The sequence below is a fragment of the Scyliorhinus torazame genome, chromosome 2 (assembly GCF_047496885.1).
Source record: "Scyliorhinus torazame isolate Kashiwa2021f chromosome 2, sScyTor2.1, whole genome shotgun sequence".
Classification (NCBI taxonomy): domain Eukaryota; kingdom Metazoa; phylum Chordata; class Chondrichthyes; order Carcharhiniformes; family Scyliorhinidae; genus Scyliorhinus; species Scyliorhinus torazame.
In genome coordinates, this window is record NC_092708.1 from 263,518,982 (window position 1) to 263,545,557 (window position 26,576).

The 26,576-nt window shown below is 46.9% G+C and overlaps 1 protein-coding gene across 3 annotated transcripts in view; it reads right to left on the reverse strand.

Annotated features, from left to right (window-relative positions):
- Window positions 1-26,576, reverse strand: part of LOC140407868 (EEF1A lysine methyltransferase 3-like) — a 47,510-nt gene that overhangs the window by 15,228 nt on the left and 5,706 nt on the right. For all 3 annotated transcript variants that reach the window (XM_072495089.1, XM_072495090.1, XM_072495088.1), the window contains exons 2-3: window positions 5,319-5,613; window positions 2,175-2,286 (exon numbers count right to left, since the gene is read on the reverse strand). In XM_072495089.1, coding sequence (XP_072351190.1) covers window positions 2,175-2,286; window positions 5,319-5,613 — 407 coding nt within the window. The remainder of the gene's footprint in view (window positions 1-2,174; window positions 2,287-5,318; window positions 5,614-26,576) is intronic.

The window sequence follows — 26,576 nt, forward strand, 5'->3', positions numbered from 1 at the left end:
TCAAAAATGAATGCAAATGAGTTGTGATCAGGTTCATGCCCTTTCTGGGTGAGACCCTGATCATGTCAGCTGGAGCGGGCCAGGAGAATGTGAAACTGATTTGCGCTTGGTGCAAGTCCAGTTTCGGGACTCTCCATCAATTCACCCAATATAGCGGGATTTGCGCGGGTGCAATGTGGCTGGAGAATCATCCCCTTTGTCTGAATGTGGACATTGTGAGAAACCTGGGTAACTCTTATTTGTTTTGCTAATTAATAAGAACTAACTTGCAGACTAATGATTGACTACACTTTTGTATTTTATGTGATTTTGCAATCCTCTGTCTTTTTAAATGACTTTCAAGACATTGCAAATTGGAGTTTTGACATGACAGTGTTTGTAATGAACTATACATTAACTCTGTTTGTAATATGACCTGTTGGATTTTTATTGACCCCACAGGTTTTAAGAGGCACCAAAAGGTCAAAAGCTAAAACGTCAACAGGAATTTAAGTGGAGTGTGAAAACAGGTGGCCTGCTGTGTGAGAACTATAAGGTAAACATCTTAGTGGATTTCCAGAGGACGTGTGAATATTCAGAGATCCTTTGGTTGGAGCCAGCATGTTGGACTGAGAATCTTTTTCTGACAGCTGGTTTTCATAAATTCATTGTTTAGATGGGATTTTAATGTTTTGCTTTTTTTGTGGACCTTCTACTCCCCCGTGTACTGTGGAGTGAAGCTGTGACATGGAATGTGATACTGTGTATAAGACCATAAAACGTAGCAGCAGAAGTAGGCCTTTTGGTCCAATGAGTCTGCTCCGGCATTCAATGAGATCACGGCTCATCTTATATAATTCTCAACTTTTCTGCCTATCCCCATAACCCTTGATTCTGTTACTGATTAAAAATCTGGCTATATCAGCCTTAAACATACTTAACGACCCAGCGTCAACAACTTTCTACGGTAAAGAGTTCCACAGATTCACCACCCTCTGAGAGAAGAAATTCCTCCACATCTGTGTCTTAAATGGGAGACCCATTACTCTGAGATTATACCCTCTGGTCCTAGACTCTCCCACAAGAGGCAACATTGTCTCAGCATCTACCCTGTCAAGCCTCCTGAGCATCCTATATATCTCAATAAGGTCGCCTCTCAGTCTTCAAACTCAAATGAACACAGGTCCAACCCACTTAAGCTCCCCTCATAAGAAAATCTGTCCATACCCAGGATCAACCTAGTGAACCTTCTCTGGACTTCCCCCAATGCCAGTATATCTTTCCTTAGATAAGGGGATCAAAACTGTTCACAGTATTCTAGGTGTGGTCTAACTTGTGCCTTGTATCGTTTCAGCAGGATTTCCCTATTTTTATAGTCCATTCCCTTTGAAATAAATGCCAGCATTCCAATTGCCTTCCCAATTACCTGCTGAACTTGCATGCTATTTGTGAAATATGCATGAGGACCCCCCAAATCCCTCTGTGCAGTTTTCTGCAGGCTTTCTCCATTTAAGTAATATTCAGTTCCTTTATTCTTCCTACTAAATTGCATAACTTCACATTTTCCTACATTATATTTCATCTACTAAGTTTTTGCCCACTCACCTAATCTGTATATTCTTTGGGAAGAATTCTCCATTCATTCACGACAGCGGGATTCTCTGTTCCCGCTGCAATGAATGGGAGATTTGGTTGAGCGCCAAATTCTCCGTCCTCGCCAGCAGGGGTAGTGGGGCGGACTCGCAATGGAGAATCCCGGCCCTTGTGTCATCCTCACTACTTGCTTTTCTACGTGTTTTTGCAAACTTGGCAATAGTGCATTCACTTCCCTCGTCCATGTCATTGACACTGAAGGTGACACGGAAAGTGATGCTGTGAATGATAGTGTGTGTGATGCTGACTATGATACTATCTGTGATCATTGAGTGCAGTATATTTGTCTTCTACTGACCTTACTTGAATGATGATGACTGCCCCTTTGTGGAAACACCATATATCCTTCTCTTTACATGGACAGCTGACATTCTTTCGGAACGGAGGAATGATTCTTTCGCATAAGTAGATGGAATGACTTACAAAAAACCTATATTGGTGTGTGTGTGTTAAATATATATTTCTATATATTACCTCCTTTGTCATTTCACATATAATTTTTCACATTAACAACATAAATTCACAGTCACCCTTTAACTCACCCAGCAAAACAGCAAGAATACCCACAATTCCAGTTCCAGATCCAAGTTCAATCACCTTCCTCCCAGAAAAACTGATCTTCTCCTGCTCAAAGTACTGGCAAAGGACAAGAGCCTGGAAAAAAAAAGTCCGACTCTCACGTTAGAATGAATTAGCTGAGAAACATGATGAAATGCATTGCAGTAATAGTTGTTGAGGCTGTCATAGACTCATAGAAGGTTTAGCACAGGAAGAGGCCACTCCGCCCATCATGTCTACACCAGCCAGAAATCAAGCACCCAGCCTAATCCCACATTCCTGCATTTGGTCTATAGCCCTGAAGATTACAGCACTGGAGGTGCATATCCAGACACCTTTTAAACGAGTTAAGGGTTTCTGCCTCTACTCTCCTTTCAGGCATTGAGTTCCAGAACCCCCACAAGCTTCTGGGTGAAAACATTTTTCCTCATCTCCCCTTTAATCTTTCTACCAATCAGTTTAAATTGATGTCCCCGAGTCACTGACCTCTGCTGAGGTAAATAGGCCCTTCTCATCTACTCTATCCGGGCCCCTCACAATTTTGTACATTCAATCAAATCTCCCCTCCGATTCCTCTGCTTAAAGGAGAACAACCCCAGCCTATCCAATCTTTCCCCATTTTTCCAGTCCTGACAACATCCTAGTAAATCTCTTTTGCACCCTCTGTTGTGCAATTACATCCTTTCTTTAATGAAGTGATCAGAACAGCACACAGTACCCAAGTTGTGACCTAACTAATGATTTACACAGTTCCAGCATAACCTCCCTGCTCTTATACTCTACACCTCAGCTAATAAAGGAAAGGAATCCATATGCCTTCTTAATCACCTTATTGACCTATCCTGCTACCTTCGGGGATCTGCAGACATTCACTCCAAGGTCCCTCACTTCCTCTACACCTCTCTATATTCTCACATTCATTGTGCAATTCTTTGCCTTCCCCAAATGGACCACCTCACACTTCTCGAAGTTGAATTCCATTTGCCACTTCTCTGCTCACCTGACCAGTCCAGTTATATCTCCTGTAGCCTATATCTATCCTCTTCGCTTTCAAGCATATGGCCAATTTTTGTGTTGTCTGTAAACTTCTTGATCCGTATTGTTAATGTATGCCAGAGAAAATAAGGACCTAGCACTGAGCACTGCGGAACCCGGCTGGAAACATCCTTCCAGGAGGCGGCACAGTGGCACAGGGACCACAGCGCCTGGGATCCAGGTTTGATTCTGGCTTTGGGTGACTGTCTGTGTGGAGTTGCACATTCTCCCAGTGTCTGCATGGGTTTCCTCCAGGTACTCCGGTTTCCTCCCACAGTCCAAAGATATGCAGGTTAGATGGATTGACCATCACCGATTTGTGGGGTTATGGGGATAGGATGGAGGAGTGGATGTAGGTATTGTGCTCTTTCAAAGGACTGGTGCAGACTCACTGGGCTAAATGACCTCCTTCTGGACTTCAGGGATTCTATGGATTCTAAGGTCGCAAAAACACCCGCCCACAATTACTCTTTGTTTTCTGTCACAGTGTCAATTTTGTATCCAGCTCACTGCATTCCTTTGCATCCATGGGCTTTTTTTTTAGCCAAGTGTAGGGGGAAGGAGGGTGGGATGATGGTAACATTGCAGAGTAAAGAAGCTTGGGATGGCAGTTGTTTTTATCCCGTCATACGCCCACCCTTCCTCGTTGATTGAGAGCGTCATATAGTCAAGCCAACTGAAGAAACCATTGACATTGCTGGACTGAAGAGAGGAGGAAGCAATGCACAGGAGGAGAGTGTCTGAAAGTCAGAGAAGTTCATAGGGCAGATTTAGAGTTAAAGTGGTTGTATTGGAGTGCTGCGATTATGGGATTTAAACACTAGAACCAGGACTCCGTGGCAATTGGTGGGGTAGATGTTGGGGTGAGAATGTGGTGGTTGCTGTCTGTCACCAATGTAGATGAGTGTAGATGGGAAGGATGGATGAATAAGTTATGACATGAGCAGCAGAGTTGGAGATTTCTGGAGGTTCAGAGGTGTGCAAGGAAAGGATTGAAGTAATTGAACCTGAAGGTGACTAAGGCACATGTGAGGATCAGGTGGGAGATGGGTGATGTTTTATGTGTGTGACTGAAAAACTTTGTGATTGAAAGGGTATGGGGGTTGGGAACTGGCTGGTTCAGCCTGGGCCAATGGCCTGATAACGAGCTGAAGTCAACAAGAGGGTGCAGAATCTATGATGGACCAACGATTTTCCCAATGTTTGGCTAGAGCAAGCTAAGACTGTTTTTTTTTCCAAGAATCGTAGAATGATAGAATGTCTTGATAGATAGAGAGTTGATGCTTGAAGAGGAGATCCATTTATATTGTCACAAAAGACCTGGAGGACTATAAATTCTGTTTTTGGTTTGTACCAAATGCATTATCTCAGGTGTGGTGGCACCAGAAGTGCTACGTTTCTCCTAAGCACCCCTCCTAAGCACCCCTTGGCTGGTGAAAGGAAAATTTGTCAGGTCTCCCATAGTTAAAGCAGCGACTGATTCAGCAATATAAACATAAGAGGGTTTAGTCATAAAATGAGGTCGGTCAGTTATGCATAAAGTCAGGAAACATTGTATGTGCCTAAAGTGTAGTATATATCTGTAATTCTTTCCCCAGAAGTGTGTAGATATTGGTTTAATTGAAATATCACAATACTGAATTCATAGATTCTCTTAGGATACCAAGAGATTTGTAGAAAAATTGGGTAAATGGAGTTAAGCTATTGGATCACCTACAATCTAATAGCATGGAAACAGGCTTGAGTGGCTGAATCACTTACTCCTGTTCATATGCCCCTTTAATGTAATCATGTGTGAAAATGAGTACATTAGCTGTAGTACATGTGCAATCCCCTACAGAAATTTGAATACAACAAGAACACAAGACAAGTTACAAACAAGAGCCTATCTGTCCCCTATATACTGTGTAAAATAATAACAGGCTCCTACTCTCTACCTCACAAGACAACAAATCCATTGCAATGGTAGAACGTAGAAACACAGAGAAAGATTGGTTATAAATAAAAGAAATGTTCTTATTAACATCGGAATCATGGCAGAATAACTTTTTCCTGCACAATCAATGGATTGGCATCGAGGCCAAGTGACTTACAGATTCCCAGATAGAAGCAGAGAATCCCAAATTGCCACCAAAATATCGAGCGATGTTTAGAGGGTGTCCGCAGAATTCGAACTGCTTTTCGCATACAAAAGGATGTGGTACAAGCCAGTCAATCGTGGTGGATGAGGTACTAGAATTCGCCTGATTCAGGGTGCTCTCCATCTTTGCTAGCTTTTCCTTGAAACCTCCGTGATTGCTGATGGTTATTTTCCGATCAGTGGAGAGATTTTGGCCTGTTGCCTGATTCTGGTCTGAATCAGTTGAAGTTCCACTTGTGCGAGCTTGCCTGATTGAAAAATCATGAACTGTTTACATGCAAAATTATTTGGCAGGAAAATACCAGCTTGTTCATCAATCCTGCTCCTAACTTCCACAAACCCCACCACCCATCCATGAAATGTGGAATATCACAGTCAATCACATCCCACCACAGTACCCCGGCCTGTCATAATCCCTTCTACCAGTAGTTTGTATTTCCTTGGAGAAGCAAAAAAGCAGAGAAATAATCTGGCCAAATGCCAGATGAATATGTTGGAAAGATTGCTCTGCGACATCCCCGTCCCCCCTGCCCAATGATCAAAATCAGTTGAGCAGATCACTTAGAGTAATATTATCTATAGGCAGCTTAAGTCAAATTCAATATGAAAAGATTCCTACCCCAGTTAACAATGAATCCACTTGCCTCCTAAAGCATGCAGGAAATAATCACCAAGTACATCAGCTTCAAATGCATTCCAGAGGCTTACTACCCAAGAGGGAAACGGAAAACACCGAACACTAGTGCATTCCCACTCTTACATAGTTCAAAACTGATTTCTCCCACCCATGAAACTGAAATAATTTATTAATAGGTATGCTACCCAGCTTGTAATAGTTTTGTAGGCCTGTTCCAGGACAGGCAGTTTTATCAAAGTCATTGGGCCTATCTGACCAGCTAAGTTTCTTTAATCATTCCTGTAGCTCTCCTCTCCTTTTCCCAAGCCACGATGTCACCAAATCTAACCAAAGTAATGAAAAAATGTTGGACGCGATTCTCCGAGCCCCGCGCCGGTACGGAGAATCGCCGCAACCACGCCATGCTGCCCCGACGCCGGCATGCGATTCTCCGAGGTGCGGAGAATCGGCGCCATTTGTGGCAGCGTGTTTGGCGCAGCGCCAGTCACGGGCCTCTGTCCGCTGCCGGGTCACCGATTCTCCGGCCCGGATGGCCGATCGGCCACGCGAAAATGGCAGAGTCCCGCCGGCGCCGTTCACCCCGATCGCTGCCGGCGGGAACTCTGCACGAAGGGTAGAGGTGTGGCCTGTGGGGCGGGGAAAAGCGCTCCTTCACCGGGGGGGGGGGGGGGGGGGGCCTCCGATGGGGCCTGGCCTGCGATCGGGGCTCACCGATCGGCCGGCCGGCCGGCCTCTCCCCCCGGGCCTACTTTGTTCCACTTCTGGCTCCAGAATCCCCGCGCCATGTTGCGTCGGGGCCGGAGCGTTCCGTGAGTGTACCGCGCATGCGTCAGTTGGCACTTCGCCACTGCGCATGCGCGGGTTGGCGGCGCCCCCCAGTCCGCGCCAGGATGTAAGGCTGGAGCGACGTGAACCGTTCCAGCGCCATGCTGGCCCCCTATGGGGGCCAGAATCGGTTATCCCCGTGCCCGTTTCGCGCTGTTGTGAAACGTGACGGCGTTCATGACGGTGCGAATACTTAGTCTCCATTTTGGAGAATCGCGCCCGTTGTTCTTTGATTTATACTGCAATGTTCCATTGATGTAACCAAATACTTAGCTATACAATTCCATAGATTCTCTACAGTACAGAAGGATGCCATTCAGCCCATTGAATCTGTATCAATCCTCTAAAAGAGCACCCTACCTAGACCCACTCCCCCAATCTATCCTTCTAACCCCTCCTAACCAGCACATTCGCGAACACTAACAGACAATTTTAGTATGGCCAATCCACCTAGCCTGCACATAGTTATACTGTGGGAGGAAACCAACGCAAACACAGGGAGAATTGCATACGCGACACAGACAGTCACCCGAGGCCCCAATTGAACCCAGGGCTCTGGCGCAGTGAAGCAGTAATGCTAACTGCTGTGCCACCGCACCACCCATTTTGATTGTAAGTTGTTTGTGTACACTAACACCAAGATCTTTTTTTCTCGCTTTCAGTAATATTCCCTCAAAATTATATCATGTATTCTGTATTGGCCCTATTAACTATCCAACAATATGTTTAATTAAATTATATGCCATTTGCCAATGTGTGGCTCACTCTCCAACAACGACTAAATCATTTTGCTTATGATTTTGTTCCTCTACCATCTTAACCCTTGCAGAGCTTCTATTTTACTTGTTTTATTTAAAGTCTGTACAATACCTAGATCAAGACTCACAACATAATGCACATTATGCTTAGTTAACATAATCGTAACTACAACTATTTATAAAAATAACGATTTATAAAGGGTACCTTGGGATTTGCTGGCAGCCTTTTAAAATAATGAAGAATAAGTGTTACTTAAATTCACAGTTTCTGCAGTTTTTCCAATTAGAGCTTAACAGTTAGTTGGAAATTATACATTTTGTGTGGATATAGTTTCAAATTTTAAATAGCCTATTTACGGCTAAATAAGATGAATTTTACAATAGGTAGCCAAAGGGTCTTATTTATGGTGCTCGCCTTCTGGCATTATCTGTAAGAAACCAGATTTTTTGGGTATACAATGAGAATAATGGTCAAGTACTGAGCTAAAGCTGCTGACTGGATAATGAAATATTTTTGGTTCTGAGCAGCCATTTTTGGTCTGCGTTCATAGAATTCCTACAGTGCAGAAGGAGGCCATTCAGCCTTCACCGACCCTCTGAAAGGGCACCCTACCTAGGGTCAGGCCCGCACCTTGGGCGAAATTCTCCTACCCGCCCCGCCACATTTCTGCGCCGACCGGCCGGTGGGAGTCTCCGTAACACCGGCCGGTCATTGGGGTTTCCCATTGTGGGGCAGCCCCACACCGTCGGGAAACCCCCGGGCGCCGGCAGAACGGAGACTCCCGCCGGCGGAGAATGACGCCCCTTATTCCCATAACCCATTAGCCCCACCGATCCATTTGTACACTAAGGGGTAGTTTAGCAAGGCCAATCCACCTAACTTGCACATCTTTGGACTGTGGGAGGAAACCAAAGCACCCGGAGGAAACCCACGCAGACACGGGCAGAAGTGCAAACGCCACACAGACAATGACCCAAGGCCAGAATTGAACCCGGATCCCTGGCACTGTGAGGCAGCAGTACTAGCCACCCGTGCCACCCCAATTTCATGGAGTAAATACCATAAGAAACTATGGGATTACCAGGTTGCTCAGAATCAACTGATGAAGTAATAAACTTCAATGTGAGAGAAAAAAAAGCCAGCAGAGGAACCAAAAGAAGAAATAAAGGCACAAAGAATGAGAATCGATAGGTCATAAAGGAGAATTAGAGGGTCCAACAGGAGTAAAGTAGCAACACAAGGGGAATCAGGGATTGCAAAAGATGAATTGAAAGGCTCAACAAGCAATCTGAGTTTTCAATCAGAGAATTAGAGGCCCAAAAAGGTAAAACAGAGGCTCATAAAGAAGAATCGGAGACCGCAAATGAGAATGAATGAGTCCAAGAGGAGAAACAGGGACTGAAAAAGAAGAATCACAAACAGCAAAAGAAACAAAAGCAAAAGTGCTAAACCTGACTAGAAGGATCCAAAAGGACATTCAAGAGGCAGAAAAACATTTAGAAGCAGCAAAAATAGAATCGGAGCGACCAAGTGGAGAATCAAAGGCAGGAAAACAAGAATTAGAAACATCAAAAGTATGTTCCAAAAGGACAATCAGGGGCAGCAGAAGGAGAGTTAGCAGTAGAAGGAGAAAAAGATGCATTAATAAGACAAACAGAAGGAGCAAAAGAAGAGGCAAAGGGTCACAATCTGAGATAGAAAAGCAAAAATCAGGAGCAGCAAATGGAGCAGCAGAGGTTCCAAAAACGGGACTCAAAGGGAGTAAAAGGGGAAGAAAAGGTTCCAAAAAGAGAACAAGAGGCATCAAAAGGTGAGTTTGAATCAGTAAAGGAAGAAAGAGAGGAAGCAAATCAAGAACCAAAGGTTCCAATGGGTGCAACACAGGCAGGAAAAGGACAATTAAGCGCTCGAAAATGAGTCAAAAGAAGAAACAGGTGGCGAGATTTTAATTTACTCAAACCCACTCACTCACAGAGTTAAAAGTAGACCCAGAGTGTCCAAAAGAAGGAGAATCAAATGGACAAGTGGCAACAGGTAAAGGAGAACAAGGGCCCAAAAATATACTGATGGAACAATGAAAAATGTCTGAGAGCAAGAATATTTGTTTAAAAAATTACAAGTAACTGAATTGTAGAATAGAGGCATATGGCAAAGAGTGGTAGAGGATTCGTTATTATCTGTTATGAAAAAGGTGCAGATACTGTTAAAAAAGTGCAAAAGAAAGCCATGGAATGATGGTTTGGTGCCTACGCACAAAATGACTGCTAAAATGATAATTGTCCACCATACCACATTGCCTTTTATTTGTGTTTGTTTCAAAGGCATCTGTAATAACAAATTGGTTATTGGAATACTGCTGGGGTTCAGAGTACATTGAAATCAGTTTTAATCTCTTCAAAGGACCCTGTTGAACCTGACACCCAGAGTTGAACTTCCAGTTATCTGTGAGACCTCATATGATCTATTACAGAAACGTTTGAAACATTTTTGAAATAGTTAGACTGTTTGTCTGACATCTAGTAATTGATGAGCAGAAATGTTCTGTAACTAAATATTGAGAACAATGAAACCATTGCCTTCAGCTCTCAAAACAATCTCCCAATTATTATGAAATCTGCTTCATCCGTCAACCCTGTTCTCACTGTTTTTCTTGACTCCCAATTAAGTGAATTAAATATTTATCGTTGCTTTCAAATTCCTCCATGTAATCACCACTCCTTGGGCGCGATTCTCCGCTCCCGCGCCAGTTGGGAGAATCTCCTGGGTCGCCAAATTTTCCCGCGACGCCGGTCCGACGTCCTCCCGCGATTCACGGAAGCGGCCAGATCGGCACAATCGCGTTTTGCGCGGCGCGGGCGCAGTACAGTGAATCGCCCGAGACAGCCAAAATGGCGATTCACCGGTATCCCTGCGATTCTCCGACCCAGATGGGCTGAGCCGCCTGCCCAAAACGACGGGTTCCCCCGGCGCGGTCCACGCCTGGTCGCTGCTGGTGGGAACAACGCGGGATCGCTGGGGGGGGCGGCCTGCGGGGGGGCAAGGAGGGATCCTGCACCGGGGGGGGCCTCAAATGGAGTCTGGCCCGCGATCGGTGCCCACCGATCGTCGGGCCGGCCTCTCTGAAGGAGGACCTCCTTTCTTCCGCAGACCCGCAAGATCCGTCAGACATCTTCTTGCAGGGCGGACTCAGAGAGGACGGCAACCACGCATGCTTGGGTGACGCCAGTTATACGGCGCCGGCTGCGTCATGTATGCGGCGCCGCCTTTACGCAGCGCCTGGCCCATTATCGGGCCCTGAATCGGTCGGGATAGGGGCCATTTCGCGCCATCGTGAACCTCGATGGCGTTCACGACGGCGTGAACGCTCTGCCTCCATTTCGGAGAATCCCGCCCCTTATCTCTGTATTCTCCTGGGGCAGCACGGTGGCCTCACGGCGCTGAGCTCCTAGGTTCGATCCCGGCTCTGGGTCACTGTCCGTGTGGAGTTTGCACATTCTCCCCCGTGTTTGTATGGGCTTTGTCCTCACAATCCAAAGATGTGAAGGGCAGGTTGATTGGCCACTCTAAATTGCCACTTAATTGGAAAAATGAATTGGGTGCTCTAAATTAATTTAAAGAAAAAAAAATCCAAAAAAAATAATCTCTGTAATCTCCTTCAGCAGCACAGTCTCAGATCTCCAAATTCCTCTAATTCTGTCCGCTTCTGCACCTCCAATTTTAACGCCTCCACCATTGGTGTCTATGTGTTTAACCACCTGTGCCTCTCTAAATCTCTTTCCTCTTTACCTTGCTTTCCTCATTTAAGACACCCCTTATAACCTACCTCTGACAGAATAGTTAACCATCTACCCATATATCTCCATATGTCACTTGATTTCATTTGTTAAAATTAAAAATTGAAGTGCAAGGATCATTTTATTATGTTAAAGGTGATACATAATGAGCAGCACGGTGCGCAGTGGTTAGCAATGCTGCCTTACGACGCCGAGATCCCAGGTTCGATCGCAGCTCTGGGTCACTGTCCGTGTGGAGTTTGCACATTCTCCCCGTGTTTACATGGGTTTCACCCCCACAGCCCAAAGATGTGCAGGGTAGGTGGATTGGACACGCCAAATTGTCCCTTAATTTGAAAACATGAATTTGGTACACTAAATTAAAAAATTGTTTTTTGCCACAGAGCAGAAAAATGAATATTTGTCTACAATGCTGATGTAAGGAAATGACCTGACTGAATAATGCACCAGTGACCATTTCACATGATAGCATGTATTCTTCCTGCATTATTACACCCAATAACTGTCATGGATCAATCTGTTTACCATTGGAGGTGAAATTCATAAGCTAGCATTACATTCATCATCTCTATTTAAGCCAGAAGTTTATTATTGTTAAGTCAGTTAATAGTTTAATAAATAGAGACACACACTCAGTCCCATAAAGTGCGCATCCTGTTGAATGGGGGAACCTAAAGCCAATACTTGTATCCTAGCAACCACATGTGCAGGAAGTGTTATTAGCTGGCTGGAGCTATCATTACTAAATGAGTACTTAGTATCTGTCTCAACCAAGAAAGAAGATGTTGCCCAAATCGTGGTGAAAGAGGATGTGGTTGAGGCACTGAATGGGCTACACAATTGATGGCAAGGAGGTGTTAGAAAGGCTGGCTGTACTTAAAGGTTGTTATGTCAAGAGGGCCACAGCAGATACATGTGAGGATATTGAGTGAAGTAGCGATAGAAGTTGCAGGGACACTGGTCAGAATCTTGTTTGATACAGTGTGCTGCCAGAGGACTAGACGTGTGTTGATGTTATACCACTTTTTTTTTAAGGGTTGAAGGATAAGCCCACCATGTGTAGCCAGGTGATTTAACTTCAGTAGTGGACAGTTTTTTAGAAATGATAATGGAACACAAAATGAAAGTCACTTGAACAAATGTGGATTAAGTAAAGATATTTCATTTTCATTTCATTTTTCATTTAAAGACAGTATGTATTTGTTAAAGGCAAATCATGTTGAACTAACTTGATGCATTTGTGATGGGGTAAGAGAGTTTTGATTAGGGTAATGCAGTTGATGTAATATATATGAACTCCAAAAGACATTTTATAAAGCGCCACATGAAAGGCGAGTCACTGATGTTAAAGTCCATGGAATAAAAGAGTCAGTGGCAGATGAAGTTGGCTGATTGACAGAAAACAGAGTAGTGTTGAACAGTTTTCTTTTTGATGAGGCGGTATACCAAGGTCATAATTAGGACCACTACTTTTCTCGATCCATATGAATGACCTAGACTTGTACATGGAGGTTGGTTATCTCAGTTGGCTGGACAGCTGGTTAATGATGTGGAGCGACGCCAAAAGCACGGGTTCAATTTCCATACCAGCTAACATTATCCATGAAGTCCCTGCCTTCTCAACCTTGCCCTTGCCCCAGGTGTGGTGATCCTCAGGTTAAATCACCACCAGTCAGCTCTCTCTCAAAAGGGTAGGAGCGGCCTATGGTCCTCCAGGACTATGGTGACTTAAAAACAAGGAGGTCAGTTTCAAAATTTCCATATGCGAGAAAAAACTTTGAAGAGTTGTACACCGTGACAAGATTCTGATATACTTCAAGATATGACATTGACAGCTTTGTGGAATGGGTGGGCAATCAGCAAATGAAATGTAATGCATGAAGTGCAAAATGATTTTTGGTATGAAAAAGAAAGAGAGACAACATAAAAACAAAGTATGAAATTCCAAAGGAGGTCTGGAGCAGAGATACAAGGGGTATACATTTTTTTAAATTTAATTTAGAGTACCCAATTAATTTTTTCCAATTGAAGGGCAATTTAGCGTGTTCAATCCACCTACCTTGCACATCTTTGGGTTGTGGGGGCGAAACCCACGCAAACACAGGGAGAATGTGCAAACTCCACACGGACAGTGACCCAGAGCCGGGATTGAACCTGGGACCTCGGCGCCGTGAGACTGCAGTGCTACCACTGCGCCACCATGCTGCTCTACCAGGGGTATACATGCACATATCATTGAAGGCAGCAGGGAAGGTAAAGAAATCAGTTAACAAGAGAGAGAGAGGATCCTGGGTTTTCTAAATGGAAGTATAGAGTACCAAAAACAAGGCACTTAAAAAAAAAACTGGAGGCACAATGCTTGGGAAAGGATATCAATGCTGAGGGATGGTGCAGAAATGATTTACCAGAATTGATTCAGGGATAAATAACTTCAGTCTTATGGTTAGATTAGAGAAGCGTGGGTTGTACTTTGAGTAGAGAAAGCTGAGAGGAGGTTTGATAGAATTGGTCAAAATCTGGACAAAGAACATATGAAGATACTACTGTTCCCTTGATAGAACATCCAGAACCAGATTTACAGTGACTGACAAAAAAAACCAAAGGGGACATGAGCAAGATCTTTTTTACACAGTGAGCAGCGTGGGTTGGAAGTGCCTTAGAGTGGGATGGTGTTGTAGGAGCGGTTTCAAACCTGTGTATTGAGTCAGCTTCCATGCGGGGTTATTCCCTGTGGCTCAGCTCAGTACAGAGAGGAACAAACACCATAACCTGGAAAAGATGGCTTATTTAATCAAGCTTGTTCCGTGTACACGGAGAACAGACTGGATATCGGCCAAGACCTGTTCTGCCAAACAAAAACCAGAACACAGTACTTATACAACTTTCAAAAATCAATATCCCATTCCAGTTGGACGCGATCCAATCCCTCAAGCTGCTACTTTTAAACTTATAAAATAGAATCGCAAGCAGTGTTTAAACTTCACCCAATAGAATCGCAAACAGCGCATGATTGATCCTCATCCTGACAGCTATGTATAATCCTAGCAGTTTTCTGACTGTTTGTGAGAAACATAACAACAGAACCAGCACCCTGAATTGTTTCACAAAGACGTGGGGCGAAATTCTCCCCCAACGGCGGGATGCCCGCTGACTGGCGCCAAAGCCGGCGCAAATCAGACGGGCATCGCGCCGGCAAAAAGGTGCGGAAGTCTCCGCATCTTTGGCGGCCTAGCCCCAACATTGAGGGGCTAGGCCGACGCCGGAGGGATTTCCGCCCCGCCAGCTGGCGGAAATGGCGTTTGTTGCCCCGCCAGCTGGCGCGGAAATGCGGCGCATGCGCGGGAGCGTCAGCGGCCGCTGTCAGTTTCCCCGCGCATGCGCGGGAGCGTCAGCGGCCGCTGAAAGTTTCCCGCGCATGCGCAGTGGGGAGAGTCTCTTCCGCCTCCGCCATGGTGGAGGCCGTAGCGGAGGCGGAAGGGAAAGAGTGCCCCCACGGCACAGGCCCGCCCGCGGATCGGTGGGCCCCGATCGCGGGCCAGGCCACCGTGGGGGCACCCCCCGGGGTCAGATCGCCCCGCGCCCCCCCCCAGGACCCCGGAGCCCGCCCACGCTGCCTGGTCCCGCCGGTAAATACCAGGTTTGATTTACGTCGGCGGGACAGGCAATTCCTGGGCGGGACTTCGGCCCATCCGGGCCGGAGAATCCAGCGGGGGGTCCCGCCAACCGGCGCGGCTGGATTCCCGCCCCCGCCCAATCTCCGGGAGCGGAGACTTCGGCGGGGGCGGGGGCGGGATTCACGGCGGCCAACGGCCATTCTCCGACCCGGCGGGGGGTCGGAGAATGACGCCCAAGATGTCAGAAGTAATGTCCTTTTGGTCAAGTTAGCTATCCTAAATCCCATTTGATTACTTATTATTGCTATGTCCTAAAAATACATGTTTAATGGTTAATAATGATTACTCAGTCCTATAATTCATCTCAATCCTTAATAAAATAACTTATGTAAAACTACTCCAGTGGCATGCTAACGATTCAGTTTTAAGAGGTATCATTGCTGACGCCCCCCCCCCCCCCCCCACTTCAGATGGATGCAGGTTTAATTGGGGCTTTGAAATGATAAATTGATGTTTATCTGAAGATGAAAATGCAGCATTCTGGAAAACAGGTAGTTAAGTGAGATTGGTTGAGTTGTTCTTGTGGAGCTTGCAGGGTCATGACAGGGCAAATGGCCTCTTTCTGTGCTGTATCCATTCTTTGATTCTGTGATTGAATTAAGCGGAGTGTTATGATGGCCACAAAGGACATGGGAGATTGTCAATTGATCTCCCAGTGAGCTTCATGGAATGTAAATTCTTCTATTAACTGGGCGGTATCTTACCCAAAAAGAAATATATGGCAGGAGCTTAAACCCCCTGTTCCAACTCGGACCAACATCTCCATAGGTTTCTGGGTTTGAATGCATGTGTTATAAGCCATGGCAACGTCTTTCTTTGTTACAGCAATAAAGTGGTTTGTTATTGGAAGACTGATCTTGCCGAAGTTATTATACGGACAAAATCCATTTGCCTTGGTGAAGTTGCGTTTTCCACACAGTTGAGGAGCTGGTGGAAGTGTAGTCTTGAACTTCTGCTCCATAGCAGACAAAGGGATCGACTCATCATCACATTCGGAAAGAAAAAGCAATACAAAGCTTGTCCTATAGAAACTGAGAAACTGTAAATTTCTTTCAGAGGGTGTGGCTACTGCTGCCTAGGGCAGCATTTATTGTCCATCTCTAATTGTCCTTGTTAAGGTGGTACTGAGCCATCTTCTTGAGCTGCTGCAGTCTGTGTGTTGTAGGTACACCCACTGTGTTGCTATGGAGTGAGTTCCAGCATTTTGACCCAGCAAAAGTGAAGGAATGGCAATATAGTTCCAAGTCAGGATGTTGTGTGGCTTGGAGGGGAACTTGTAGGTGGTGGTGTTCCCATGCATCTGCTGCCCTTTTCCTTTTGGGGGGTAGAGGTTGCAGATTTGGAAGGAGCTTTGGTGAGTTGCTGCCATACATCTTGGGAATGTTGCACACTGATGTCATTGTGCATCGGTGGTGGAGGGAATGGATGTTGGAAGTGGTTAATGGGGTGTCGATCAAGCAAGCTGCTTTGTCTTGAATGTTGTTGGAATTGCACTCGTCCAGTCAAGTGGAGTATTCCGTCACACTCTTGACTTGTGCCTTGTAGATGGTGGAGAGGCTTTGGGGAGTCAGGACGTGAGTTACTATGCACAAAAATACAAAACCTGTTCTTGTATTTATAGGATTGTAGCAAATTGAAAGAAACACTGTACAAATTTGCAAATATTAGAGGTAGATAAGAAGATTGATCAAATTTTCAGAAACGAATGACAAAAAATAAAGAAGGAGAAAGAGTAGTATGTGAGAAAGCTACCCAGTAATATTAAAACAGATTGGAAGAGTTAATGCAAGCATTTAAATAGGAAAAGAGTAACTAAAGCCTCTAGAAAGTGAGTCTGGGTAATTGATAATCATCATAGAATTTACAGTGCAGAAGGAGGCCATTCAGCCCATGGAGTCTGCATCGGCCCTTGGAAAGAGCACCCTACTTTAAGCCCACATCTCCACCCTATCCTCGAAACCCAGCAACCCCACCTAATCTCTTTTGGACACTAAGGACAATTTAGCATGACCAATCCACCTAACCTGCACATCTTTGGACTGTGGGAGGAAACCAGACCACCCAGAGGAAATCCAACCAGACACAGTGAGAATGTGCAGACTCCGCACAGACTGTGACCCAAGTCGGGAATCGAACCTGGGACCCTGGAGCTGAGAAGCAACAATGTTAACCACTGTGCTACCATGTCGCCAATAGAAAACAAGGAAATGGCAGAGGCACTGGAAAGGTATCTTGTGCTTTTTTTTATGCAGATGATTTAGAAAAATTCCCAAAGATGTTTGAAAATCAAGAGATGAACAAGACAGAAGAGTTTAAAACAATGACCATCACGAGGGAAAAGGTGCTGGGAAAGCTATTGTACCTAAAGACTTGATGGTCTGCATCCTCGGGTAAAAGGGAAGTGGCTGCAGCGGTAATAGAAGTATTGTTCATAACTTCCAAACTCCTTCGATTCTGGAAGGATTCCAATGTTTTGGAAAACAGTGAATGTCACACCTTTATTCAAGAAATTGGGGGGGGGGGGCAGAAAGCAGGACACTACAGGTCAGTTAGCATAACATCTGTTCTGTGAAATTGCTAGAATCCATCATCAAAGAGGATATAGAAGCATTCTTGGAAAATCATGGGCTTGAGAAAGAATGTTTAGCTAATTTATTAGGGATCTTTGAAGAAATAACACACAATGCGGATAAAAAAGAACCTGAAAATGTGGAGTCATTGGTTTCCAAAATGTATTTGATAAAGTTCCACATCAAAGATCACTATGGAAAATTAAAGGTCACGGAGAGCTCATGGTTAGGATGTATCATATTAGCATGTTTAGAGAATTGGTTAGCTAACAGGAAGCCGGCAGTGGGGAAAAATGTGGCGTTTTTGGGTTGGTAAGTTGTAAATAGTGGAATGTCATGGATTTATGCTCAATGACATACAGCCTATATCAATGACTTGGATGAACGGACCAAATGCATAGTTGCTACTGGCACTAAAATGAGTAGGTAAGTAACTTGTCAAGAGGACATAAGGGGTGCGATTCTCCGAGCCCCGCGCCAGGCTGGAGAATCGCCGCAACCGCGCCACACCACCCCGACGCTGACGCGCGATTCTCTGAGGTGCGGAGAATCGGCGCCATTTGCGCCGGTGCGTTTGGCGCGGCACCGGTCGTGGGCCGCTTTCCGCGGCGGGGCCGCCGATTCTCCGACCCGGATGGGCCGAGCTGCCACGCGGAAAAAGCAGAGTCCCACCGGCGCCGGCCACACCTGGTCACTGCTGACGGGAACTCTGCGCGAAGGGTTGGGGAGTGGCCTGTGGGTGGGGGGGGGGGTTCCATCCCCCGGGAGGGGCCTCCAAAGGGCTCTGGCCCGCAATCGGGGCCCACCAATCGGCGGGCCGCCTCTCCCCCCCGGGCCTACTTTGCTGCGCAGCTGGCCCCTGAACCCCCACGCCATGTTGCGTAGGGGCCGGCGTGCTGAATACGCAGGTTGGCACGGCGCCCATTTGGCGGCAGGAAGGGCGACTGGAGTGGCGTGAACCGCTCCAGCTCCATGCTGGCCCCCTGTGGGGGCCGGAATCAGTAGTCCCCACGCCCGGTTCGCGCCGTCTCCAAACACGTAGTTTCCACTTTGGAGAATCGCGCCCAAGGGCTCTGCAAAGGGAAACAAGTAGGTTAGCTAAGTGCACAAATATTTGGCAGATTGAACCTATTGTGGGAAAATGTGAAATTCTTCACTTCAGCAGGAAAAACAGAAAAACACTATTATTTAAATGAAGAGAGATCGCAGAATACTGCGGCACAGAGGACTTTGGATGTTTCAGTGTATGAACTCAAGAAGTTGGCAGACAAGTACAGCAAGTGTTTAGGGAGGCAAATGGATGTTGTAATTTATTGTAAGAGAAATTGAGTATAAGGGAACTTGAGTAGAAAAGTAGAGAAATGTTGCTACAAATGTACAGGCCATTGTTGAGGCAATGTCTGGAGTACCACCTTTAGTTTTGTTCTCCTTATTTAAGAAAGGACATAATAGAAATAGTTCAGAGGAGGTTCATTCAGCTGATTCCTGGGAAGAAGGCATTATCTTATGAGGAAAGGTCAGATAGGTTAGGTTTGTATCCATTGTAGTTTTGAAGAATAAGTGGTCTACCATTAAGATGAGGACAATGAATTTTCTCTCAAAGGGTTGGCTTTTTGGAATTCTCTCTTTCAGAAAGCAGTGGAGGCTGGATCATTGAATGTATTCAAGGCAGAGATAGATTTTTATTCGACAAAGAGAGTCGGGGGTTATGAAGGCCAGATGGCAAAATAGCAGGTTTGAAGGACCTATTCCTGTTCCCAAATTCTACTTTCCTCTGTAACTCGATTATGGTTCATTTTTTCTGTCTTCAAGACTATTCAAATTTATGAAGAGGTGGATCCCATTTAATGGATAAGACAAACAAAAGAATGGTGGGGAATGTACCAGTTGTGTTTTTTCCGGTGTCAACGAAGTTTTAACTTGAGCCAGCTATTGATTCAATAGTTACTTCGCTTGGAAATATGAACTCTTAAGATTCGGATACTCGGCTTAAAGACGCCCCATTCTCTCCATTGTTGCGCACCTCTCTGCCTTCTCCAAATCCTCAACCTCTTTAGGTTCCCTAATTGGGGCGTGTTTTAACACTCCCAATTTTTCCAGAGTAAAAACTCAGAACATCATCTTCGGCCAGCATCGCACTTTCATCCGCTGTTCCCCACCATTGCCGTATGTAACTGTTAATCCCAAAACAGTTTCTGCTTGAGTTTCTTCTTCGAAAATGTTTTGTTGAGATCTTGTCAGCTTTTGGTGGGTGGGTATTGTGGTGATGTGCATCAATGTAAATGCATGTAGGCTAGCTAGACACTAGAGGGAGCACCAGTGACATCACACACACACTCAACCAATAGTTCAGTTAGATAGGACACGACCAATGGACATTCACGATACACACGGAGGTGACACGACCACAGGGGGGCATTACACCAACGCATATGTAAAGGACACCACACATATGATCTGCCTCTTTCCAGTGGAGACAGTCAGTGAGTACAGACACAGGGTTGATTCAATATTACACCCACCACGTGGATTGCAGCAACTGGTTTGTCAGCCTGGGATTAGCAATAGTGTCGAACCCGAGTAATAGAAGTGTAAATAGTTTAATAAACGTGTTGAAGTTATCTCCACGTCTGAATCTTCCTTTGTCAAGTGCACCACAAGGAAGCCGCTTATGTTACACCTAAAATATAACAAATCAGGGATAGGGAAGACAGACCCTTAACTGAAGATCTCACTCTAATTTGGTTTCTTTACGCACATTCTCAGCATTGCGTCGAATGTTGTCCGACCCATCAATATTGTTCCTACAATGTAAACACTTGAAGGGTGCCCCTCGCCGGAGTTTCCTCTATGGAATATGGACGCAGATATCTCCTATGATCAGTGTTTACAATGAAATACTAAACAGATTCATAATACAGGCATGATGATTCAACAGTGTTTACTAACTGGGTGTACATTTGCCTACCTTCTTGGCGGAATTCAAGTCATCGATGGTTTTGAAGTTTCGATCTTACTACCTTTTTTAAGGGTCTGATGTTAATTTGTCAGATTTTTCTGGGTGGGGCCCTGCTTTGATAATTTTGTCTCTTCTATGATTGACTAAAGCTACACGAATAGCAGAGGTGCTGAGATCTTTAGCATTCCCGACTTCTTCCTAAATTCTTGACCTTGACTGTGAATGGATCATTGACACATGAAACCTTACCTGCCAGAATCCCTCTGGTTTGCAGTGTCCACTGGGTGGGGAGGTGCAACAAGTGGGTGGGGATTCAATAGAACGAGATTCCAGGGGATTATATAATGGGCCTTCTAACGAGTTTGAAAGTGGTGACCTAGACTTGGACGAGTGGCTGCTTCCTGCGTCTAAAAAGGTAAATATTAAGAAAGGAGTAACCCTCAATACACACCTTGCTTCTCGCATCCAAAATTAGGAAAATGCCTGGCCATTCTTCATATTTGGAGATTTCCTTCAGTCCATCGTGCGCAAGAGAGAGAGCAAATTATTTCAGCCCAAGGAAAGTTGGCAGTTTTTGTTCTCGTGTCAAAACGAAAATCCTCTCTGGCTATTTAATTCTGCTTCCGCAGACAACAACAACAATCTGGATTTACCTTTAAAGTAGAAAACATTCCACATTCTTTCACAGAAGCGAAATTTAATTCAAGTAGAAAGATGGATATAAGGAAGTATTGGGAAAGCTAACCATCGGCTTGGTTGAAGTGATGGATATTACAGCAGCAGCGCAGATGTAGAGAAGGAACGCTTTTAAAGAACCAGTGACAACTTGCAGTTGAACGGTGCCTTCCAGGGGCAAGAGGCATACCAAAGCGTTTCAGAGCCTATGAAGTGCAGTTAAAATGTAGTTCCTGTTGTAATGTAGGAGGCTGTGATAAGCCACTGTAGTGTATGTGTATTGTGGTAAATGGCCACTGTATTATATGTAATGTGGTAAACCACTGCCCGATGGCTCCGCCTCCCCTCGGGCTCGGTATAAAGGTGGCTGGTCTCCGCCTCTGACCCAGTTCAGGATCAAAGGCCAGGAAGCTTTCTGTTTAGTTTATTAAAGCCTCAGTTACGTTCACCCCTCGTTGTGTGTTCATTGATGGCATATCAATTTAATAAACTAAACAGAAAGCCTCTTGGCCTCTGATCCCGAACTGGATCAGAGTCGGAGACCAGCCACCTTTATGCTGAGCCCGAGGGGAGGCGGAGCCATCGGGCAGTGGTTTACCACATTACATATAATACAGTGGCCATTTACCACAATGCAAATATTATACACTACAGGGTTTACCACATTCTCCCCCTGTTAAAACGAGTCCAGCAGGGGTGAAGTGGACTTAAAGATCAAGTCTGTCAAGGGCCTTGACCTTCCGCCGTGATCGCCTCAGTCTCGGCTGTGGTGTGGGCACCGGTGTCGAGACCTGTGCGTCCGGGAGCGTGTTGTCCTCTTCTTCACCCAGTTGCTGAGTCGGTGGAGGGGGGGGGGGGGGCAGGTGCCAGTTCTTGAGGTAGGTGGGTAGAGGTGAGGGGAGATGGTGTAGGGTCGGGGGTGGTGGTGATGGTCGCTGGGGAACCTGCAGGTGCCAAATCCTGAAAGGAGACTGTGTCCTGTCGCCCGTCATGATGTGCCGCGTAGGGATATTGTGGATTGGCATGGAGGAGGAGCAGGACGTTCTCGACGAGGGGATCAGATTTATGACTCCTCGCATGCTTCCGGAGGAGGACGGGCCCTGGGGCTGTCCACCAGGATGGGAGAAAGACCCCGGAGGTGGACTTCCTAGGGAAGGCAAACATACGTTCGTGAAGGGTCTCATTGGTGGCAGTGCACAGGAGCGACCGGATGGAGCGGAGCGCATCGGAGAGGACCTCCTGCCAGCGGGAGACTGGGAGACTTCTAGACTGTAGGGCCAGGAGGACGGCCTTCCAGACCGTCCCGTTCGCCCTCTCCACCTTCCGTTGCCCCGGGGGTTGTAGCTGGTCGTCCTGCTGGAGGCGATGCCGTTGCTGAGCAGGAACTGGCGCAACTCGTCGCTCATGAAGGAGGAACCCCGATCACTATGGATGTAGGTGGGGAACCCGAACAAGGTGAAAAGACTGTGCAGGGCCTTGATGACGGTGGCAGAGGTCATGTCAGGGCATGGGATGGCAAAGGGGAATCTTGAGTATTCGTCAACAATGTTGAGGAAGTACACGTTACGGTCAGTGGAGGGGAGGGGCCCTTTGAAGTCGATGCTGAGGCGCTCAAAGTGGCGAGAGGCCTTTACCAGGTGCGCCCTGTCTGGCCGATAGAAGTGCGGTTTGCACTCCGCGCAGACCTGGCAGTCCCTGGTCACGGTCCTGACCTCCTGGATGGAGTAAGGCAGGTTGCAAGCCGTGATAAAAAGAACGGGTGACCCCCGGGTGACAGAGGTCGTTGTGCAGGACCCGGAGTCGGTCTACCTGTGCGCTGGCACATGTACCGCGGGATAGGGCATCTGGGGGCTCATTGAGCTTCCTGAGTCGATACAAGTTATCGTAGTTGTAGGTGGAGAGCTCGATCCTCCACCTCAGAATCTTGTCGTTCTTGATCTTGCCCCACCGGTGTGGGCACCGGTGTTGAGACATGAAGGCAACCGACCGCTGATCAGTGAGGAGAGTGTATCTCCTGCCAGCCAGATAATGCCTCCAATGTAGCACAGCTTCTACAATGGCTTGGGCTTCCTTTTCGACGGAGGAGTGTCGAATTTTGGAGGCATGGAGGGTACAGGAGAAGAAAGTCACGGGCCTTCCCACCTGGTTGATGTAGCGGCCAGAGCAAAGTCCAACGCATCGCTCTCCACCTGGAACGGAATGGACACGTCCACAGCGTGCATTGCGGCTTTGGCAACATCTGCCTTGATGTGGTTGAAGGCCACAATCAATACAATCCGCATAATTGGGGACCCACTGGGCATAATAAGAGAAGAACCCCAGGCATCTCTTTAGGGCTTTGGGGCAGTGGGGGAGGGAGAGTTTCAGGAGGGGGCGCATGAGGTCGGGGTCGGGCCCTAGGACTCCGTTTTCCACAACGTAGCCAAGGATGGCTCGGCGGGTTGTGCGGAAAACGCATTTTTCCTTATTGTAGGTGAGGTTCAGGAGTTTAGCGGTGTGGAGGAAGTGCTGGAGGTTTTCATCATGGTTCTGCTGGTCATGGCCACAGATGGTGACGTTATCTAAGTACGGGAATGTGGCCTGCAGCCCGTATTGGTCAACCATTCGGTCCATTTCTCGTTGGAAGACTGAGACGCCATTGGTGCCGCCGAAGGGGACCCTGAGGAAGTGGTAGAGGCAGCCATCTGCCTTGAAGGCAGTGTATTGGTGGTCCTCCGGGCGGATAGGGAGCTGGTAGTACGCAGACTTCAAGTCAACTGTGGAGAAGACTCAATACTGCGACCTTGTCAGATATGCGGGGGAGGGGGTACGCATCGAGCTGCGTGTACTGGTTGGTTGATGGTCTGACTGTAGTCGATGACCATCCAGTGCTGCTCCCTAGTCTTGACGACCACCATTTGGGCTCTCCAGGGGCTGGTACTAGCCTCAATGATACCCTCTCGTAGGAGTAGCTGGACCTCCGACCTGATAAAGGCCCTGTCCCGGGCACTGTAGGGGTCCGCCGAACTTTAAAGTAAGGCTTTGGAGGTGGCACTGGAAGTCGAGCCCCAGTAATAGGGCAGCGCAGAGATGGGGAAGGACATAGAGTTTGAAGTTAGTGTACTCTACACCTTGTACAGTAAGGGTCGCGACACAATACCCCTGGATTTCTACTGCATGGGATCCGGAAGCCAGGGAGATTTTCTGGGTTGCGGGTAAAATTGGGAGGGAGCAGCGCCTTACCGTATCTGGGTGTATTAAGCTGTCTGTGCTCCCAGAGTCGAAAAGTCAGGCAGTCTCGTGCCCGTTGATCCGGACGGTCTTCGTAGATTTTGTGAGGTGATGAGGCCGAGACTCGTTGAGCGTGATGGAGGCGAGCTTCGGAAGGTGATGGGTATGCAGGTCGGAGGTAGCGGCGGCCAGCGTACGACCGGGTGAGCAGGGCTCCTCGGAGGCTGCGGAGTGGTCCCAAGATGGCGGCCCCCATGGGTCGCGCGTGGCAGGTGGCATCGGAGATGGCAAAGATGGCGGCCCCCCATGGGTCGCGCGTGGCGGGTGGAGTACAAGATGGCATTAAAGATGGTGGCCCCAATGGTTCGCACGTGGCTGCCGAAGGCGAAGATGGCGGCGCCCACGGGTCGCACATGGCAGGTGGCGCGGCAGCTGGGGGCGGCCCCGACAGGCAGCAGGCAGCGCTGCTGGGCCTTGAAGCTTTAGGGAGAGATCGGGCCTGGCAGGCTTTCGCAAAGTGGCCCTTCCTCCCGCACCCGTTGCAAGTCACGTTCCGTGCAGGGCAGCATTGTCTGGGATGGTTACCCTGGCCGCAAAAGTAGCCCTTCAGGCTTCCGGCGTTGGCGGGCTGCTGCACGGCACAGGCTTGCACCGCACTGGAGTCGGGTGATGGCAGCGCCCACGAGGGTGCCGTGTGGTCGGAGGTGTAGGCCTCCATGTTCTGGAAGGCCACCTCCAGCGAGTTTGAGAGCTGCACTGTCTCTGGGAGGCCGAGTGTACCCCCTTCTAGCAATCGTTGGTGGATGTAGTTTGATTTAATGCCTGCGACATCCCTGCTCAACAGCTCCGTGTGTTGGGTAGCCGATACCGCCTGGCAATCACAGCTCCGGCAGAGTACCCGCAAGGCACGCAGGAATTCTGCTAGCGATTCCCCAGGGTGTTGTCGTCTCGTGGCGAGAAGGTGCCTAGCAAACACCTCGTTTACATACTATACATATTGTTCCTTCAGCAGCATTATCGCCTCCGTATACGAGGGGGCGTCCCTGATGAGAAGAAAAACTTGCGGCTCACCCGTGCGTGGAGGATCTGTTTCTTTTGGAGGTCGGTGAAGTGTTCGGTGAAGGGTCCGAGGTACACTTCAAAGCAGCTTAGCCAGTGCTCGAATGTTGCAGTGACTTCGGCTGCCTGTGGGTCCAGCTCCAGGCGATCAGGCTTGAGTGATGAATTCATCTTAGAGATTTAGTTTAATAAATTAGTGGGCAACAAGGTCACCCCCCCCAAAAAAAAAACATCTGCGTGATAACTTGTGTAGGGACAGTTTAAAGTCTCACCTGAATGACAGCACCTCGGACAGTTCAGATTTCCTTGAGGACTGTATTTGTTGGGAGCTTTTTCATGTCTTTGTGATAGGCCTTGCCTTGTACCTTTTGTCTTATTGGTGAGAATGCCACCCACTCATTCCAGAGCTTTGTTGACTGAACTAAGCCCATCAATTGTGCCGGAAAGACAAGGGGGTACAAAACAGACAAGACACGGAAGAGTGGAGAGTCGGGGCGAGTGAATTAGAGTCATAGAGGTTTACAGCATGAAAACAGGCACTTTGGCCCAACTTGTCCATGCCGCCCAGTTTTTAACCACAAAACTAGTCCCAATTGCCCGCATTTGGCCCATAACCCTCAGATAATTAGAGAATGCACGCCTCTGTTAGTGTTTTGGCCTGTTTAAGGTTACCTCCATTCACTTTAGATGGTTAGACAATAGTTTGATCCGGCTTGAAGGTGGAATTCCATGACTGTGGCAGCTAATGTGTTTTATCTGCTATATTTTAGTTGTACCAAATATAATAACCTTCATGAAAGCCTAATGGATCCATAAGCAAATATGTGATTCTGCTAAGCCTACCCACAAGGAATAAAGTCCGAAAGAATGAGCTAAAGATAAACTGACTCTAACTTTTATGACCAGGCGGAGCAGGTGCGAGGCATATTCATAGACTCAAATGGATTCCATTTTGTGCAGTGTTCGAATAACAACTGCGACCTACATTTATATAGCACACTTAATACTGTAAAACATTCCACTGTGTTTAACAATAGCCATTCAGTATT